At 40.8% G+C, this 21,499-nt stretch overlaps 1 protein-coding gene across 1 annotated transcript in view; it reads left to right on the forward strand.

The window, feature by feature from the left end:
* Positions 1 to 429: 429 nt before the first annotated feature.
* The window catches only part of MNAT1 (MNAT1 component of CDK activating kinase), a 124,521-nt gene continuing 103,451 nt past the window's right edge, over positions 430 to 21,499 (forward strand). Inside the window, exon 1 of the mRNA XM_005149622.3 lies at positions 430 to 554. Coding sequence (XP_005149679.2) covers positions 454 to 554 — 101 coding nt within the window. The 5' untranslated portion in view covers positions 430 to 453. The remainder of the gene's footprint in view (positions 555 to 21,499) is intronic.

Raw genomic sequence — 21,499 nt, forward strand, 5'->3', positions numbered from 1 at the left:
GTGGGTCCCCTCACCTGCGCTGCCCAACCTCGGGTGGGGAGAATCCAAACTCGCAGGGGCAAGGCGGTGGTTACCCGGGGTGAGGCACGGCACCTCGGTCTCCTGTTGATTATTCATTATAGGGGAGGGCCCCCCCGGTTACAGCCGGAGCTCTCGGGACAGAACACACCGCTCCCCCGTCCCAGCGGCAGGCCTGGTGCAGCTCGTACCTGCTTGGCCCAGCCGTCGCGGCCCTGCCTGCCGCTGGCTGGCTCTGCCTGGCAGTGGTCGTGGCCAGGAGGGGTGCGGAGCGGGGCGGGGCGGGCCGGGCACCACGGCAGGCGGAACGAGCGGGGCGGCGGGCTGTGCCGGCGGGCCCCTTTGGCAGAGGCACGGCGCGGCGGAAGGCGGAAGGCCCGGATGGAGGCAGCGGGAGGGGAGGGGGGGGGGAGGCAGAGGAAGGCAGCTGCAGCCATGGCCATGGATATGGATGATCTGGGCTGTCCGCGGTGCAAGACCACCAAGTACCGTAACCCCTCCTTGAAGCTGATGGTGAACGTCTGCGGACACACGCTGTGAGTAGAGCCGCCGTCCAGTCCTGGGGGGACCGGAGGGAAATGGCCGTGGTGAGGGAAGAGTGGAAAGGCTTCCCGGCCTGGGCACGGGCGTGGTGCCTGGCGGCGAGGCCTGGGGGACGGCGGCTCCCCAGGCCGGTCTGGGGGTGACCCTAGCCTAGCGGGGCTATTGGTTGGCGGCCCGGGCCCCGGTTTGCCTCTCCATGCGGGAGCGCCGTGGCCCATTGGGCTTCGGGCCGGGGCCGGATCGCGATGTGGATGGGTCTGAAGAGTTTTTGGCTGCATCTCTAGGGAAATGCCAGGGAGGAGGGCAACACACAGTACTCGGATCCTGTCCAGAAGGCGTGTGGGGTTCGGGCTATGAAATGGGAAACGTGGAGAAAAATATTTTTCTCATCAACGTAAAAACTTGTTTGTATCTAATATAGTGTTTGGGTAATTAAGGAGGAAGAAAAAAGAGGATTTTTGTTAGTTTATTTGTTCGTTCGTTTTTCTGGCATGTGAATTCTCCTGATGAGTTATGCTTTGTCTGAAGGTCTGATGCTGGTTTAAATGTTTTGAAAATCCCCCTGTGAACCTGTGCTGATGGTGCTGTTTAAGCATTCTTTTTTTCTTTCTTTCTTTTTTTTTTTTTGCAACGAGAGTCATAACTTTTTTTTTTCTCTTTTCCCAAAAATGAACGCTTAGATAATTCCCACCACAGGCTGTAGCTGATGTAAGTCACACATAGTTTGAACTCTCACTTTCACATCTGGATATTTTTCTTAGTTGGTGTGGAAGTTTCAAAGGATCTACTCAAGTTCTTTCTAGATACGTGCAGTAGAAGACTCCTACTGCTGTAGCTGTTTATATTTTTAAACTGCACATGAATTGCATACAGAAGATGCAGCCTGAAAGCTTTATTGAAGTTGACGTAGGTGTTGCAAGTGAACTGGATTGCAACAAAGGATTTATGCAATTTTCTTAGAAAAAAGTGTTAGTTTTCCTTTGATCCTGTTCTCTACAGCCACACAAACACTTCTGCTGCCACAAGTGAAAGTGTGTGGGAGAGTCTAGATGGTTTCCTGGTAGTGGTGGTGTAGGAGAAGGCCCCATCAGGAGTGCTCCTTTGGTGACAGTGATGCTGGCTGCATGGAAGAGCAGCTTTAGTTGGAGTTCAGAAACTTTTAAGACAAGGCTGTGCAGTTTTAAAATGGTGCCTTTATCTTGTATTCCAGTGAAGATCAAAGGGGTAGTGATCTTGATAATCTGCTTTCAAGCTCCTCTAGAGCCACTTCCAGCAGAGGACAGCATGTTTCAGTTTGCTCTCCTACTTTGGTTCTCAGTGTTTGGTTTTTCTTCATAGCTGAGCTTTGCTTGAGAAAATTAGTCATATTTTGTGCTGTACTGGGTCCAACTGCTGACACAGTATTTGAGGTTGATATCTTTGTTTTGGTTTCCTTGTGTCTTCTCAGGTGCATGAAGACTGGCTCTGCTTGCCTCAGCTCTTGTTGTTTTCACTTTTGCATTTGGCAGATGTTTTATCCAGCACTGAATTGCTAGTCTGGATCCAAGTAGCCCTGGGTTGAGGCAGCTAGTGTCTCTGCAGGGTGCTTGCTGGGAAAGGGCTACCAGATTGACAGGCCCACCCAGACTGACCTTACCTGGACACAGCAAGGTCTTCTTAGTCCCTCCTTTACCTTCCCAGCAAAGGGTGTCTGTGCAGCTGAGCATCACTGCTTTAAAGCATATGTGTAGGTAAAGCTGAAGTCACTATGTAAGTAGGATCACTGGATTTCTTTGATTTTGTTGTGATTAAGGTTTATCCATCTTGATGCGGTTCTAGTAGGTCACTTTTACTCTGTCGTATCCTTGCAATACCTCCTTTAAGGTTGTGTTTTTATGATTGCTTCCATATGATGTTACAGACCCTTCATGCTGGAAGTAATTTCTTTGTAATGGTCAATAAATTATTGTAATAAATAATCTAGAAGCTGGAAGCTCAGATGAGGTACCTGTGAATGAAGTATGAAGGGAAAAGTGGAGGTAATTGACATTTGTTCTTTCATAAATTCACCGTGTTTCAGGTATAAGGAAGGAATACTTAACTAGTTCTCAAAGCAAAAGAGCTACATAAGTTTCTGATGGAGATTTACCTTTCCTAGGAACACTATTAGAGTAATTTGCAGTTCTTGCCATTAAAAATCCTAGTTTCTAACCTAAATTTATTTTGTTAATTTAAGCATTGAGTAATTCTAGTGTGTTTTATACACCTTGTGAACTCTTTATTACATGTTTTCTGCAGGAATGTGTCACGTGTTTTAGGGGCTTTCTTTTCGGTGTTTTCAACACAAGAAATCCTGTTCTTTCAGTCTCTTGAGTGATTTTTATTTCTTATATTTTACATTTGTGGGCTGTTCTCATTGATTTTCATGAGTTTTTTCCACTTGGTTTGCATTTTTCTGGAGCACTCGAACTGGACAGAGTGCTCTGAGTCATTAGTACAAGAGGCAAAGTAAAAAATATTTCATATGCTTTTCATATGATACCTGCATTTCATACATCTCAGTAGGACAATGAGTCTTTAAGGATTTTTTAGTTTTTTTCCTGTGTGATACATGTGATTTATGTTTAGCATAAACGCTCGATTCTTTAGCACTTTACCGCTCAGTATATTTCTGGGCAGACCAGTGTTTATATTTCCCTTCACTGTGCTGTTACACGGCTGATTATTCTTACTGTTTTGCTCTGTCAAACTACATACTGCTTCAGGTGACTTTTGCACTTGCTTCAAGTCACTTTGGATTCTAAGTCCTTCCATCCAAATGATTGTAACTGTTCCAGATTATCCTCTGCTGACTGAAGAAAAAGACATTTTTGCCCTGGTATTTTCCAATGGATAATTTATGGACAAGATGTTTTCCAAGAGATTTTTGAAGTTGTTGCTTGTGGCTATAAGAAATCAAACTGAGGAAGAGCAAAATACGGAGCTGCTTACAGTAAATAGCCTCCCCTTTCCCCTCTCCCCCAAGTTACTTTTTATAACAATGGGGAATGCTGAAAGGTTATAGACATGTGAATGGCCTTACTATCTATTTTCTCTCTGACTGAAAAAAAAGCTTAGTTTTCTCAAGATTTGGGTTTCTAATCCTCTCTCAGTCCTTCAGTATGTACTGTATTTGTTTAGATTATATGACTGTCAATTTAAGACTGTCAAGAGTCCAGTAAAACCAAAACTATATTGCCTCTAGTTGCTCTTTTGCTACCTACATGGTTACGGTGTCATTGGAAGAAATTATATTCTTTTGATATGATTTATGTGTGGGATCTTGTCTGCTTCATTATCTTAAATATGCAGGAGATAAGTTGTTTGTCTGGTTATTTTTTTCAGCATCTTCCCAGGGATTGATGGTATCCCTGACTAGTCCATGTTTCACTGTGTATTTGGTTCCTTGTTCTTCTGTGCAGGTGCTTTTGCCCTTCTTCACGCTGTTGGAACATAATGCAGAGAGGAGAGATGATCTTTGATAACTGCCTTTGTCAGTTTTCAAAGGGTAAATGTTATGTCTATCAGATTTGAAAAACCTGAAGTACTCTCTCTTTACTGTAACACCTGAATATAGTCCATAAGTTTATGGAAGCTTCTTGTCTGCAGAAGCATATTGCCTTTATCATCCTTTCTGTTTAGGGTTTACTGATAAACATGTATGGGAAATTTCAGAGCCTTGACTTTGTTGTCTTGGGAGTTTTGGAGCAATTGCTCTAATGCATTTCCCAGTTCTGGCTTGTGTTCTTGCTCATTTTGCTGCGATGTGAGTTACATTAGCCAGTTAATCTGTTTTAGTGAATGAAGATCAATGCAGAAAATGCCACAAGTGCTTTGGAATCATCTGTTAGAGATTTTCCTTCCCATTGAACAGTGAGTTAATGCACTCCTACTTTAACTGCTCTTTCATTGCAGACGTTGTGAAGGAATATTTTCATGTTACCTTTGATATGCCTGCCGGTAGTTTCATTACTGTTGCTTTGACCTTTCCTATTTTGTGAATCCTGCTGTATGCTTATTAAAGGGACCTTTAGTGATTTGATTTGTACTTGTGCAAAATCTCTTGAATTTTAAATCATTAAAGAGCTTATACTTCACTGCAGTGATTTGTCAGTAAGCTTCACATCTTTCTCTGGGGTTTCAGATAGCTTGTGGTTTTACCATTAGTTAATTTTCTTTATTTTGTGGTTCTCTGTTTTGCCTTTCTGAAGAATTGTGAGAGTTACCTTTTTATGCCTTCTGTCAGCCAAGTTGTTTCCACTTTCATGTTCTTAGCTAGTTCCTCCCCTTTGGTTAGAATTAAACTAGAAAAGCCTTCCTTTTAATGTTTTTTTTTTCTTTCTATTATTTTTTTTCCCTTTTTTTCCTTCTCATCTCCTGCATAAACAAAGTTAATCTCAAAGCGTTTGAGAACTTGTTGGGCAATGTATGTCCTGTTTGTTCCTTCTTCTTTGGCAGGTGTCTTCAGTGAAGGTTCTTCTTGCTACAAAGTCTTGTGCTTTGGAGGTTTGGAAATTAATTCTCCTCTTCTGTGCTTTAATTTAATTCTGTCTCATCTCAGGTAGATCCTGTGTGTTACAGAGTGCCTGTGCTGGCCTCATCTTGCTGTGACCTCAGTCCTGCCAACACATTCATTCTGGAGCTCAGCACCACATATGCTCATAGCACTTCTCCCTTGTCCTTTGCATATCTTCCTGTGTCAATGTGCTGGACCCTATGTTGGAAGAGCTTGCAGTGGCTTTCTCCTAATGCTGCATGTTTGCCATGTTCAGTTCCTCTGTGATCAGTGGGGCTCTGGAATGTGTTCATGTCCGCCTGTGGCAGAGCAGGGGTCAGTGCACTGATAAGCACAGCAGTGCTGCAGTGAAGATAAGTGGTAGGCAGATGAGTGTGAGAGGATGAAATTGGACGTTGAGTTTCAGTTGTAAACATCCTTCAGGTTGGGCTTCCATTGCAGTTTATTCTAAGAGAACCATGCCAAGCCTTACAATTACAGGATTTTTTTTAAAATTCTTTTTCCCCAGGGCTTTCTTCTTAGTATTTTGTTTTCCTTGGTTATTGCTTCCTGACCAGTATCTCCAAAAGTGTAATACCATGTGTTTTTGGCATTGGAGTAATGTTGAATAAGCCTTTTCCACTATAAATCTTCCCTGTCAGTGGAAGGGAGGATGATAAATTAGCAGTTAAAAGTTGTTCTAGGATGGGACTTAGTATGGAAATGTTCAGTTCAAGAATAATGAATGCCTTTTTAAGTTTATTTTCTCAAGTATAACTGAGGTTCAAGGCATTGGATACTTGGCTTTAAAGATGCTTTTGTGCAGGGCAGAGTGTGTCTAATAAAGGAGCAATGCTTGATAAAAGTTCTGCAACACATTAGTTTCTAAGGTGCACTGGTGGCTTTGCCTTCTTTTAAAAGTTCACTCTCAGGAATTATATTCAGAAGTCTTTGTGCATGCATGACAGTTTTTGATTATTCTCACAATTCCTAGTGTCTTTTCTGAGCATACAGATGCTGGGTGCATGCTTGCCAATGAAGTTGTAATCCACCTGGCTTCATTTGAGACCATGAATTATCTCTTACTCTGCCTGGTTGGGTTTCATGGCTTGTGTTGAATTTTAGGAGGCAGATTAAGCATAGCCCACTGATTTACTTACATAAAGAGGAAAGGAAATGCATCCACCGAAACCTGCATTAAAAGAATGTTAAGGTTGTTACTGCAAACAGGATTGGATAAAGAAATTTACTGTTGGTTGTAAACTTAGACCATATGGTCTCCAACAATCAGACACAAAAGTCTTAGGTGAAAAAGGTAGTTAACTGGGGTTGCTGGTTCAGCTTTGTTGTCCCCCTGCCTGCTGTAGGAAGGAGAAAGGAAATGGATACATAAAGCTTTTTCTTAGGAGCCAGTCCTGCTGCCCCAGCTACCTATAGAGAGAGGAAACATGAATGTCTGCAGACCAGCAAAAGAAAAGACACTCTTTCCTCACTAATGTCGTGCCAGCTGTTGTATTGCCTCTGGAAAGCGTCTTTCCCAGGCTTGATATCTCTGGAAGACAGGACGCGGGTACCAGAGCAGCCTCCCCAAAAAACTGACAGGCTTGATTTCAGCTGCTGCAAGTGTAATTTGTTTGTGTGCTGCTGCAGTCTTAGATGGTAGTTAATGAACTTGTTCTATAACTGTCTTGTTTGATGTCTTTTTCCTGTCCACAGGAGATTTATGGAAAGGTGTCAAGGCTTCTTACTAAGATGTCATTTGTGCCTTCCTTTTCCCAGAAGGAGATGTGTTTGTTTCTTGCCTTATTTGTTATAAGGCTTCAAAATGAAGATAACATAAAAAAGCTTGCTATCTCTAGGCCTAGCTTTGTATTGCTTGGGGGAGGTACCAGTTCACCGAATTGTGTTGTGGGGATTCTGTAATCTGCCCTGTACCCTGTTATATATATTCCAAGGATTCATTAGGGGGTAATTGTGTCCTCTGAGAAATCTTAATTGTGGTGCTAATGGCTGCTAAAATAAAGAAACAGAGGTAATTATTTGCTTAGTTATTTTAATGTTAGGTGCATTTGGAGTTTTGTGGCTGTCAAGCTCCCCAGGAGCTGGAAGTAGGCACATCCCCGGTGGATTTGGGGGAGTGGGGACTCATGCCAATGCATGGAGCTGGAGTTGTTGGAAAAAAGTTTTGAATCTTGTTTAATCTCCTTCCAAGTGAAAGGATCACTTGGCTTCCTATTGCATTCTTCTCTGCAGTGTGGTTCAAGAAAATGCCTTTCTTCTGAGATGAGGGGAAGCCCTGGAGATTGTGGAAAGTAAAATAAAACTGTGTTTTAGCCAAGTAAGTTCGAGTGAAGTATTCCAACTAGAGGTAGGCAGTGAGGATCTATCAGACCTGTAACTTTTAACTTGAGCATGTGGGAATTAGGTGCTTAAATATGTATTTGAAATTTATTTGACAAACTTTTTTCTTAAGAAAATATCTTAAATGCAAGATGTACAAGGTCAGTGGTAGTGTATTTAAGACTGTCATTTGCAATGTAAAGATTGGCTGTGATGTATATGATTTTTAATCGTATTTTGTTAATACAAAAGTGGGGTGTGGGCTCATGAGTACAAACACTATTTACTGGACTCATGCAAGAGCTAACTCATGGTACTTACTGGATTCATGCATTTTGCTAACCTGGCAGAAAATGAGAAGGTTTTTTGGTAAGTTAATGTGCTGGTGTTTGTACAGGACTAGTGAGTTGAAGTGGCTTGTGAATACTTAGGCATCAGAGATGGTGCAAGGAAATCTGTAGGAACATGCATCCACAAGTAAGGTAAGAATAGGGTTGAAGGAAGACACAATGTTGATTTAGCTTGCACCATTTTGTGAAGCTGCATGCTTAAAAAGCTGGCTTCTCTGGGAGAGCAAGTGCTGTCTTTTGTCTTTTGGCTTATTTTTTGCTGCTTTTGCAGTATCACATCTCAGATTCCTAAGTGGTAGATCCTCACTTGCATGAAAAGTATAAGTAATCTTGGTAGACAGATTTGGATTACATACAGCTGAAAATCTCAACCAGAACAGGAACTTAGTGTGGTCCTAAATGTGGCTACTTTGCTTTGGTGAGATAAGTAATGAAAAACAGGTAATTAATTCCGAGTGATTTACATCTCTGAGAGAATTCTCTTTGTTTCTTCTCTGCGAGTTGGACGACACATCAGGTAAGTTTTATGCTCTTTTGTCAGATGTACCAGCTAGGTTAACTGGTGCTTGTGATGAAGTAAAATTACTTTTTAAAAAGTGGAATAATGTATTCCCTCAGAAAGAAGACTTTTCCCTGACTTCTTGGGGAATAAAAATCTAGGGCATCTTTCTTCTTTGTCTTCTTGTTTTGTTCTTTGTCTGTTTTTTTTATTAATTTGGATTAGATGCTCTTTGGGCTCTGTTCCATCCCATTACTCTTCCAGAGTCTCTCCAAGTTAGTCGTGGGAGGTGATTAAACTATTGCTGAAATACCCAAGAGGTTATTTCCTCTACCATCCAGTTTTGACAGTGAATATTTACTTTAAAATTTGGCTCTGAATCATGATCTTAATACTTCTGATGAAGTGGTGTTAATTCCTCAGTTATTATTATTCTTTTGTTTTAAAACTGTTGTGTTTAGAAAATCTTCTTCTCATTTCTCTGTTGAGATATCAGTTGTCATGTCTGCTTAATAACACTTCTCTGCTTAGCAAAGCTTGCAGAATTCAACTCTTCATTCCTGACAAGTACTTTTCGGAAATTGAAGTTGTGGTTCTGCTCTGAGATGCAACCTTGGCAAAAGGAAAGCTATTGTTTATACCCTGGGATCTCCAATTAGTCAACTGAAAAGTAAAGTATTTTACTTTGATTCTGAAAATTCAGTCTGGCTAAATGTGCAGCCTGGGATCCTGCAAATGGCTATGGGGTTTGGGTGCCCAGCTTGAGGAGTCTGCAAACATGCCCAACCCTTTTCGTCAGGTAAATGCTTACCAAAGTAGGGTTGAATGTGGTAGAAGTCCAGCATGGGAATGAATGGTCCAACATAGGTGTGGTAAATCTCTATGCCTAAAATAAGTGCTTCTCAAAAAGAAGGCAAACATGATAACCTTTTAAACAATTTGGTACTAGGTGGTTTTTTTCTTTCTTATACTTGCATCTACTACGTTAACAATTCAAGCCAAAACAATTTTGTCTTACTTCTGTGTGGCTGTATTAGCTGCCAAATGTTAGTAAGTGATATGCACAGGTTTAATATTTATGAAATTAGGCCAATTTATTCTAGTAATTTTAAAAAGGCCATCTCAGTAATTGTAAATTCACAGCAGAGCAGATCTGCAAGTGCCCTGTTAGAATACTCAGAAGTTGCATTTATGTGTATGCTCTTTGTTTGGGGCACCGGTTGCTTTTTCCTCAGGACATCTGAAGGTGGAGTTTGAAGAAAAGCTAGGTCAGCATTTTGGAAGCTGAACTGATTTCTCCAATATTCAGATCTGGTTAGGAAATTAAGAAATAGAAGACTTCTTCCCTGATACGGACAGGCTATGGGACAGGCAGTGTGCTGAGCTTGATTGGTGGATGCTTAAGTTTTCATGTTGCCGGTTCCCTCTACTTTTGTCTTATACATGACAAAATTAGACTTTAAATGTTGTAGCTAAAAATACTGTAAAGCTATGTTCTAAGTTTTTCTTCTTTTGGATATAACGCATATTGGGGGAGAGAATGTACTGGGAAATTCTTGCAGATTTTTTCATGTGGAATGCAGCTACGTTGAGAAGTGAGAAGAAGATGCTTCTGCCACAGGCAAACAATGAGTAAGTCATCTGGTCTGATCTGGATATTGGCTCCAAATTGGAAAACACGTAGAGAATGATTTTTGCTGTTCCCACAGCCCTGCCACAGTGATGAGTGTTATGGTTAAATTATGTTTATGTATGTGTGGAATTCTGGCCTTACTGTGGGCCCAACAATTTCCTAAACATTATAAAGGAAGGTAAGTGGTTCTGCTGAGAGTTAGGAAATAGTGGGATGAGGCACAGTGAGGAGGAGGTTCTCTGCCCCCCCCCCCCTTATTATTATTATTTTTTTTTTAAAAAGCAGTGTTGAGGTAAAAGTTCCCCAGCCCTAAGAATGTTCCGCTCCCTAGTTTTTATTGATTCTGAGCAGTGCGGCCAGGTTGTCAATCTCACTGCCAGGGTGGCAAAGAAAGACTGCTATTCCTAGACAGCAAAAGGCAAGGGAGTGGTTCGGCTAACGCTGATGCCTTTGGACTGCTGAGCCAGAATGGGAAGTGTTAGGTCAAATTGGGCAGGAAAGTTTGGCACTGGGGTTACCAGTATCACAAGAGTTGCTGGCAGAGCTGGGGTGAATAAGGTAGACCTCTGGTGCCAGGCAAGTACAGGCAGACAGATGTTAAACACCTTTGTCATCCTTACGTGCAATGAGTTGTGTTTTCTGTAAAGAAAAAAGGTATCTTCGTGGGAATTAGAAGCTGCAGAGTCTGCAGGTGTAACTAATGACTAAGTAATCTTCAGTGTGAGTATATGAATAGTCTTGTGTAAATAGAAGAGTTCAGATTCTTCTGGGATTAGCTTTCTGCAGGTTTGAAAAGACTGAAAAATAGTCCTTACACACACTGGACAGCATCAGGAAGGACTGTTGGTGGCAGTTGTATAGTTGATAAACCTGTGACTGATGTGCTGTGAACTGGAGATGGGAAGCTGTCTTTAAATCCTCAAGATCCCTTTGTTCCAGGATAAAAACAGAAAAGTTACCTTTCATTTTGGATATGGTTGTATTCTGTAAAGTGAGAGAAGGAGGCTAACAGGACTGAGGGCAATGCCAAAATGATGTGATGTTGCTGTGAATGTCATCAGCTGAGCAGGCCTGGAGGAATTTAGGAGCTGGAGAAATACTTGGACAATATAGTCTTGGAGCTTAATCTAGAATTGCTGTATTTGAACCTTTTTGTTTCCAGACTTTAAATGGCCTGAATTTTTGCTAAACAGATCCTTGTTTTCTATCTATGTGCGTGGTTTTGGGGAAAGGTAATATAGGACAGAACAGCAGATATAACCAGAATTGTCTGTCTCTACAAGGGCAGTATCTCAATGATGTATGAGCGGAAGAGCCCCTTGGAGATTTGTTCCTAGGGATGAGTTTAGGGAATTCAGACTGCATGGGACTGGGTGGGAACCTTTGTTGCCAGTTTGACAGACCTTGGAAAGGAGCCTTCTCTTTTGGAAGGAGTGTGTGACTGGGAAACATCTTGTGGCTCTTGGGAAACTCTAAAATGCTGTTGTGCAGTTGAAAACGGAATTTGACTCCTGGTCTTATTGTGTAGCAGTAAATGAAGTGGCAAAGATCATGAAGGGGGACTTGCCTAGAGAAAGGGATATCGGGGGTATGACTACATGAGGACTTAAGAGGAGTAGTGATGAATGGGCTGGAGAAGGATTTAGGACTGTCTGGGAAGACTGACAAAAAACTGGAGCTAAGGAACCATAGAGGAAGATGTGAGGTTCTAGGAGGATGAACGCCTGGGGAGTAAGCAGCTGTGAGAAAATTGGAGGTAAGGATAGTGCACAGCTCTGTGTGTGTGTGCTTGCATGTGTGTGAAGGGGGTGTAGGTGTCTAAATGAAAATTAGCTGAGCAGAGAGTCTGTGCCTGGATCCAGAAGTCTTGCTCAGGGAAGAAGGAAGGATGCAGAAGGGGTTGTCACTCCAGTATCTTGCTTTTCCTTATTGGGCTGGAGCAGCACCCAGGATATTTGAGGCACTTTACAGAGCCCCGGGGTGCAGTTGGCCAAGTTCTTGGAGCGCAGCATTTCACAAGGGCCCCTGCTGCACCCATTGGATTTCCCTGCAGGAGCACAGGCTATACGCAACCACTCCTGCATTCCCCAGGAGTTGTGCTTTGAGCAGAGGAAATCCTATATAGCACTAATGCTCTAAAATCACTCAATCACTAAAATCACTAAATCACTCTCAAATCAGCAATGTGAAATTTGGGCATGCTTCAGGCATTAATTATAGTGGCTTAATTTCCTTGTCTGGTAATGTGGGGATAATACTACCTCATGGTGTTTTTGAGAAGGTCAGTTATTTAATGCTGACTATGCATGCCAAAGACAACTGCAGGGGGAAGAAAAAAGTAAACATGTTGAAGCAGGGTTTGAACAGGGCAGAATAAACAAGGATAAACTGGCATTGTTTGAATGTTTGGTAGCTGGGTGCTGCCTATGCAGATGGCTGAAAGGGGTGGCAGTCCTAGCAAGTTCAAAAGAGCAACCCTACATCTTGGTTCCTGGAAGGACACACACATTAATTTTAAGGAAAACCTGTAATACCCACTCAATATGTTGTGCAGGCATGTTAGAGGAATAGCATGATATCAAGGCCTCTACCCCACTGCCTGATGTAGTTTATGTGAGGTAATAGCTTTTGAGGGGAGGGGGTAGGGAGTAACTGAGTAACAGCTGGATTGCATAAGCCTTTTTTCCAAAGGAAACTGAGCTAACTTAATGTGAATATATAATAACTTTATATGGTAGTGCATGACCACAAGAGGGATCAGACCACTTGAATTGTCACTTTTAGGTTTCTGAGTCTGCATTCTTTCATGTAGCTTGGTTTTGGGTGTTTTACATACAGAGATTTTAATTGTCTGATCTGATGATTATAATACTAGAAATCTAGTTGAATAGTGGGCTTGTGCCTAGTTTGTTTTTTGTCCCAGGTCTTTTTCTTGGTTTCAGTCTGCAGTAAGGCTGTGTTACTGCATGTCTTAGGTAGTTTTACATTTCTACTTGCAGAAGAAGTTAAGTCTTGTTTTTGCTAGGTAAGACCTAATTTCCAATACTCTTGTTATGTTTTTGACTTGAATATTTTAAAAACATGACTGTGCCATTGAGTTCAGAACCCGTACAGAGTCTGTATTTTATATGAGCTTGATCATTCAAACCTGATTTCTGGGTTTCTACCAGTTCTGCTCTTCTTGAACAGTAGTTGTGTAATTAGCAAATGTATACAAGATAAATGCTGGTCTGGAAGTAAATCATAATCTTAAGGTCCTTTCCAACCCTAATTATTCTATGATTCATTGAATATAATGACCACAATCACTTTCTCTTACACCTGATTAGTCCAACATTTTATTTTAAAATCCATCAAGTTTTTAGGGATAGGAGAAAGATGCAAAGTTGCCTGAAGGAGAATTACCTCAACTTACTTCGTTCTACTCTGTGTCCTTCCCTCACAAATATAGAAGCAGCTATATCATTGAAAATTTAATGAAGCTTTCATCAGTATAATGCTGTGCCTCTACATTCTCTGAAACGTATTCATATTTAATGAGCTTCTAGTTCTAATTTCAGGTAACAGGAACAACTGAATGTAACCATAAATCTGATTTGTTTGTGAACAGCATGTCCCATGTCATTTACAATTCGTACTCATTGATGACCAGTGTGGTAAAGTATGGGGAGAGTTGTACCTCTGAGCATCAAGCAGCTGCTATTTAAGTTGGCTTTTGACTGCACTTGGTAGTTTGCTAAAAATTTTTTGACCCAGACCTTTATTTTTTGCCCATAAAAATCAGCTTCAGAAAGCAGAAGTAATGACTTTAAAGCAATGAGGTTGTTGTCCCAGTGTCCTAATCGAGTGTTTAGTGTTCTTGTTGGTGTTTGTTTTGTTTGTGTGTGTTTTTTTTTAACTCTTAGCAAGCGTAAGGTTGGTTCCTTAGTTAAAAGGTACAATAGTGGGAAAATACTTTGGATGTGTGAGGGAGCTGGTAATACTGAACAAAATATAGAATTATGTATAATCGGTTATGAAAGATGGAAATAGCCTAGGGATAACTGTGAAAATATCCTACTGTATCCTGGACAGTTTCAGACTGAAGATTTCTGCAAAGCATTGAATGATGCTGCACTGCTAGTCTTGGTTGGAAGGAACATCAAGACTTGTTTTACTCTTTCTTACTGAGAGTGAATCATAATTCTGAAAAGATGGTATTCTTTACCAAATTTTATGCAATAACAACATCTATGAGTACATGATTACATTTTCAATTAGAATAAGAAAACATTAGCATCGAAATGTTGTTTTGATTGTGTGAAAATATTTTATTGTAATATCTGCATTACTTAATTTATGGTCCTTTTATCATTTCTTATAATCATAACTGACATCCATTAATATTTAATTGATATTTTGGAGTTTAATTGCAGAAATGGGCCATATATAATGTGATGCTGTTGAATATAGGAACATAAAATTTAATAACCAAAAACATTTTCTGCAATTCATAGTATTGCCTTTGTAATAATACAAAAGGCAGTGTAGAGAATGGTATTCACTCCACCCCTTTCTTGGCATGCAACTTTCTATATCATCTGTTAAGAAGTCTTTGAGAAAGAAATCATAATATAGTACCGAAAGAAAGCTGTGCTTGCATGGCATGTTTTAGTATCCCAATTGCTTTTGACTGGTCTTATTTTCTTGCATTAGTTTCCTCAGCATTTTACACTATCAGGGCTAATTGGGATTTTTTCCCACATATTTGTTTAATCCAACTTTTAATGCACATTTTAGCAGCCTCACAAATGTAACGCTGAGTGTATTACATGGGTATTCTTACCCTTCCAGGTATGTGTAGCAGCCCCAGGATTTTATTCAGTCTTTCACAAGACTTTAACAGTTGACCTTCATGGTCTCCTCCAAGAGCAGATCAAGGGGAGTTGTCAGACTGGCAACTTTCTGGAGCTGGTGTCCTTGGTGCTGCTAATGCGCAGCCCTCCAAGTGCCACTGGCACAGGCTTGCAGGGGGCGTCTCTGAGGGGCGTCCTGCACAGTCAATTTAAGATAAGGTGGTAGTGGTAGACTTGGAGTTTGTGTTAACGTAGTCACTTTTGATATTTGGCTTGGACTTTATACAAGAGAAGCTGAAGGTGGTTGAGATGAGGGAGAGGTGCAGGGTTTTGTGTTTTTTTCCGTTGCTTTAAATAGTGCCAGTTCAAAGGTCTTAAATGGCTGTCCCTCATAGTCTCTGAGTGACATCAGATCTTTTACTTGCCAGTCTTAATCACTGACCTCTTTTGACTAGGTCAGCTTTTGAGTAGGGATTGTAATAAATGTACCAGTCCAGCTTCATTTTGCAACGGTAGAGGGTTTTTTTTGTGCAAGTTTGGAGGGACTGCTTTAATAAAACACCCATTTATTTTCCTTTCCTAACTTCTGCAGACATTTTTTTTCAGATTTTTTTTTTAAGATAATTTGAGTATTTTACCTAGAATCTCTTGAGGTATGTATAAATTGCACATGAAAGCTACATTCCGAGCATTGTTTCCAAGTTTAGTACCCAGAAGTTAGAAAATGCTAAAAGAAAGATTCCTGTGTGTAGTCTTAGCTTGGTTCCTCTGTATATATGGTAGCATACTATTATTGACATAGAATGCTGTTTTTTTGCCTCGCAGGATCTGTTTTGTACCATATTCAGACATTTTAATGAGTTATTTTAAAATCAAGTTATTTTCTGGCCATATCGAGTATACATAGTGATTTCTTTCCTATAGTACTTTGTGTCTCTGAATGTAAAACCTTTTATGCCTGTGTTTTTCTCCTGTGATGTAAAAACATTGCTACCTCAATCTTACTGATGAGAAAAAGAATTAAGATTTTACAGGGATCTCTAAATTGTCAAGGGTGTTATAAGGGGAATGTTAGAGCTTCTTTCCCATCTGTCCTTCATCTTCAAACAGACAACCTGCTTCCACAGCAAACAAAAATAGCCTTTTGAGAGCCTCATAAGGAAAAATGTTAAACTTAGACTGTGCCAATCCTATGAATAGTTGCTGGATGTTCCAGAAAAGGGTATTTGTGTTAGTTAATGTAGTCATATTTCAGCTTTGCTCTGCAGTACAGTTTTGGAGTTATTTTAGAAGTTTTATTATGTATTAGAACATTGAACTCATAGATGACTGATGAATTGTGCAACCTAGTTTGGGCAGGTAATACACTAGATCATCTCAGTGCTACTGAGCAAGATTAAAATGGAAGTTTTGGTCCTGGGGTAAAGGAAACTGGGTATAAAAAGAAACAGAATTTCAAAAGGAGTGGGTTTATTAGAAGCATGCTATGTGGGGCTTTTGGTGTGGGTTTTTTTTTTCCCTTTGCTTTTCTTACCCCCTTGATTAATTTTTCTGTTATTTATCACGCACAGTCATATCAGCACATCTGAGGGACAGCAAGCTGTGATGCCAGTGCAGGTACGGGGACGAGGTGGGTATACATAGCAGCAAGGCCTGTTTTGCCACCAGAAAAAAACCTATTGTGCAAGTGCCTCTCTGTATGTGTCTTGTGTGGGTCCTTTGTGTGTTTGCTGAGACACTTTGGCAGCTGTGTGCCTTTATATGTACATTTTGACTATGCATTTTAAAGCTTAATTGTGAGCAGAAGACTTGGACTTCACCAAGCATCTGTGATACTGCCCTTTCAGTGGTGGTGTTACTGCTTGCACTCAAATTGTTACAACTCTTCCTGCGTTCTGCTTGTAGTACGTTATGAGCTTTGCAATTGGCCTTGTTAGTGTAAGATATTGTTATGCTTTGTACATGAAGACATCAGACTCACTGGTCATGTCTTTTATGTATAAAGGTGATGGGAAGAAAGGATAAGCAGTGGTGCGGTGAAAGAAAATAAAAAATAAAATGCCTGGCTGCATGTTTGTTGGCTACCACTTGAGCCTCCATGGTCACTTCAGCTAATTGAGGTCCAGATGTTCCCTGCATCACTTTGTTGTGTTCCTACCCTCTTTTTTTTGGTACTAGATGGTGAACCAGTTCACAGAGGTGATCCATTTTAGAGTTTTAGACTAGCTGTTGGCTGAATTACTCCTCGTACTGCTCCTGGGCGCATGTGCTGTTATACAGGTACTAGGACTTGAATATAGGATGGGGAACTGTAACAGCAGAGATTTAAAAGTAGGATAAACTACTGTAGGACTAGACTCTACCTTGCAGTTGCAGCAGCCATATATACCAGATTTTTTTTTTTAAACCAAAACCAAACCCAAACAAACACACCAAAAAAGAAAAAAATCTCGGCATTAGGTACTTGTATCTGTTGATAGCTTTGGTGCTGTGCCAGGGGAGTTCTGTCTTGCTAGCATTCCTGCAGCCTAAAGTTGCCACTTAGGTGTGTGACAGCCATGCAAATAAACCTTTGATCTCTGATGATCCCATGCAGTTTCCTCAAGGCATACTGTGGGAGTTAAGATGTTTGTTTTAGTTGACAGCCTGAGCAAGCAGAGGCTCTGTTTTTCTTTTGTGCACACCACATGGGTTTCTTGGATTTGGGTAATTGCAAGGAACTGTCTCCTTGTGTTATGTAAAGTTTATATTTCTGAAAATAAAGGATCGCTTGTGGATTACTGGAGATGTTGCAATCTGAAAAGAGCTATGCTGGGGAGGATACAACTTTCTCCTTGAAGTAGGGAATGTTTTCAGACCTCTTCTCATTCAGATATTTTCATAGTCCTTTCAAAACTTGGGCTTGTGGTCTTCTAGCATTGTCACAAGCGGGAATGAAGGCTGGTACAAGGTATAGCTCAGGAGAATGGTCATTGCACAATATGTTACTTGGTAAGAGTAGTTTTCATTTTGCTTGTTTTTCTTCTCTATGGCAATTAAAGTGAATACAAATCAAAAGCTGGTCATGGGAATGGCAATGAAGCAGGTTTAAAATTAATGCATCACAACTCATTATCAAGTTGCTTTTTCTCTTTTTTTTTTTGAGCAATGTTTACATTGATAATAGGCAGAGGACCTTTCATGAGTCCCAACTCAGTTCTGTGCAAGGAAAAGTGCTTGAATTAGCTATAGTCTTAAAAGCAAATAAATTTGAGCAGGGGAGGTGAAGATATAATGGGAACAAGAAAAGCACAATTTCCTCGTGACTTAGTTCATACAGGGTGCTTGCTCAGTTTTATGCATTATTTTTCAGTGGAGCTGCAGGATGTTATGGGGAGTAATACTGATGTTAAAGCTTTGTGGAGTGTGGGTTTAAGTGTTCTTTGTCCCTTGGCTTGGGAAGCCATCCCACAACTTTGGTCTGCAGTGTGTGCAGGTGGAGAGGAGGACAAGGAAAAATCATACTCCAGTTAGGCTCCTGAAAGTATTTTGTGTCCCCAGAGTGTGAAGCTTGGGGTCTTTTCAAAGGGTAACAGATGCTGTGCAGGTGAGTTAGCCTTTTGTGCTGAGGGCCAGGTGTTTGACTTATATTCAAGGTGGCATGCTAGGGCACACTGACATTCATCACGTTTGTAAACACTTCTCAAAGTTGAGGAAGGCTTTTGTCTTGTAACTGGTTTTCTTAAATGTTCTGGGAGTGACTGGCTTGACACATTTTCCCCAGGTGGCATCAGCAGCCTATGAAATACAGAGGAAGCATTTCTACTGTGTGACCTTTACAGCAGGGAGATCTTCAGGAAGGACAACCAAGAGTGAGTGTCTGTATTTTTGGCACTTTGCCCAAATGTGTTCACTTTCGACTCCAGAACAGGGAATTAAAGGCTCCATATCTTGCACCAGTCCTTTGGGCAGTGCAGTTCCTGTCCATGTTACTCTGCTGTGTGTGAATTTGTTGGTTGACAAGTCATTCTGCAGAACAGGAGGAAGATAACTTGTTTTTTTCAATCGTGGAAAGATTGTTACTGGTGTTGCTGAGTGGAACAGAGCAGGGCTGAGTCTGTTGTGCTGAGTTTTATGTCAAGTTTAGGCTCTTGCTTTTCTGAAAGAATGCTCAAGTTTCCCTTTATTACTCCTTTATAGTCTTTGGTTTTGAACAACGGTTCAAGAGTATTTGCCTGCAGGAAAGAACAGGTGAAAAGTAGTTCTGATTAGTTTTCCCACAATATTTGATGTAAATATGGCCTCACTGCTGGGACCGCTTACAGAGCGTAATGTTGGGCAGTGCTAGATACACACACTTTGGTGCTATGGAAAGCAGAAACTCAGTTATGGGAATTATCCAGTGCATGTAATAAGTGCAGGTTTCTCAGGTGTCTGGATCTGTCTCTTGATTTTATTTTCTTTTGTTTGTTTTCAGTAGGCCATTGTCTTGAGGGGCCTGGTTTTGCAGACAGTAATGAACAGTTTTTGTTCACTGGTGATACCTGGGGGACTGTTCAAATAAGTGTATGGAGCTGAATCTAACACCTCCTTGAAGCCCACCAAACACTGAGGTTTTGTTTCCCTCATTGAGACCTGTGTTCCCAGAGGCCCATGAAGCTGGTTTGCCTCTCCAACAGTAGCTGCCAGAACGATTAGGGTAGAATTTTTTTCACAGTATAAAATGAGCTGAACATTTTCACATTTTGACGTTGTGTCTAAGAATATCTAAGCAACAGTTTACAGCTTATACATTTTTTAACTTACCTGTGATGAAGTATTGAGTTTTTACATGCCTTTTAAATGGCTATGTTGGGGGTGGGAAAAGTGACTTAATTGTATATTGTCAAAACAAAAGGACTTCTTTTGGCATGGACATGTAATGCAGCATTTAGCTTCACTTGAATCTGGTTTTGCTAAAAGCTGCAGAGCAGAAATCCCATGGGTTTGACTTTCGCTGTCAACTGCTTTCTGTGTAGGTGGGAGCATGATGCAGGTGCTGGTGACAGTTTGAACCACTTGACTTTGTGCTCAGAGTGACAATTGCTGCCTAGCTAATAGAACCAAAACATACTATTATCTTATTAGTGCATTCCCATCTTTATGCAATTAAACCACATTATATTTAAGCTGCCTCTGCTATGCACATTCCCATAGTTTTAACACTTTATCATTTAAAGCCGATGAGAATTTGACTGGGACTTAATTCCATGTATATGGTCTGGGTAGCAGTTGAGTGTGATCTGTGTGGTTGTGAGCAGCTGCCCTGAAAAGTGAGTGTGTGAGTAAATATTGCCAGGGTCTCCAGCAACAGGTAAGGGGGAATGACCAGCAAAGAAATACACCTTTGTGAGGGAGAGTCCTTCTTCCATGGGAGCAGTTTCAGATAAAAGATGAAAATTTATCATCTTGGTATTCACTTGCATTAAACTTACGTAAGGATTGGTCAGCAAGGAAGTTTCCTCAGTGTTTAATAATGCTGAAGTGTTTAACAATGCTGATTTCTACAGTTCTTAAAGAAAACCGAGTTGCCTTGGTTCCATTGCGTGAAAGTTTGCAGCCAAGTATTTGGCAGTTCTGGAAACTATAATATAAATTGCTATTAAAGGTGATATTTTGGGGTGAAGTATTTTTTGAGTAAGCATATACATCTTTAAACCCTCTGAGTCATGTATTCTATTTTTTAATACAAAACAGTTTTGAAGACTCAGCATGTCATTGTGGTGGTGATACGGCACAAAGCACAAGGTGGCATATAGAGGCTTCCTGAAAGGAGGGAAAAGAAGGGAGAACCTTATGTACTTCCCTAGGATCATTAAAATGACACACATTTATTTATCATGACCTTGTCAACCCTTGTTGGCAAGCTAAATGAGGTAGGGTGATGCTTCCAGTTTTGGGGCTGGCTTCTGCTCTGCACTGGGTTGACTGAGGAAAGGTGCTATGGTAGGGCAGCAGGTAATGGTTATGCTTCACCAGTACAGACACAGGTGTGTTTCTTTTTATGCTGGATTCAGTTGTCTTGGGAATGTGGCCTCATCTTTGTGATTTTTTGTAACCAACTGTAGCATGTTTTTAACTGAGGAATTTTGTTAGACTGGTTAATGTTGTCAATTGTATTCGAGTTGTGCTGCAGTGGGTGTCACCAAACTTGTTTTACAAGGTTTCCAGGGAAAACACCCAGTGTTGTGTTTTCTGCCCTGGGTATGCTGATGGGCTTTAAAAGCAAAAGGCTGCAGCTGCTTTTCAAATAGTTCTGCTATGCAATGAACTACATCATGAACTACAGCCTGTGCTGGTAACTGAATTGTTTTCAGGGTTTAATTATTGGGTGCATGATAGCTGCAGTAGCCAGGGTGCAGTCTTCAATATTTTTTGATCCCTTTTTGAGTGGTAAACTTCGCTTATGTCCTTTGTGGAAGTAGGTCAGATGAGCACTTCTCTGTAGCATCATAATGTTTCTTGGAGAAAATAGTGAACAGTAGAACACTTTGTATTTCCATCCAAAATGTTGCATGTGTGTTTAGGGGGTTGAAGCAGTTGGGATTGTCTTTAAGATTAAAGTTGCAAAGTTAAGGAAGTGGTTTAAGGTCATGGGAATCTGTGAGCTTTAGAGAATTTACTGAAATTGTATTGTGAATAACAGGCACAAGGATTTAAATGAACTACCCTGCTAATCAGAGGTATTGGTGATGGCTGAAGGCCTAATTTTATCCATAAAGGGGGAAACAAACTCTTACATGGGAAAAG

The sequence above is a fragment of the Melopsittacus undulatus genome, chromosome 4 (assembly GCF_012275295.1).
Source record: "Melopsittacus undulatus isolate bMelUnd1 chromosome 4, bMelUnd1.mat.Z, whole genome shotgun sequence".
NCBI classification, from domain to species: domain Eukaryota; kingdom Metazoa; phylum Chordata; class Aves; order Psittaciformes; family Psittaculidae; genus Melopsittacus; species Melopsittacus undulatus.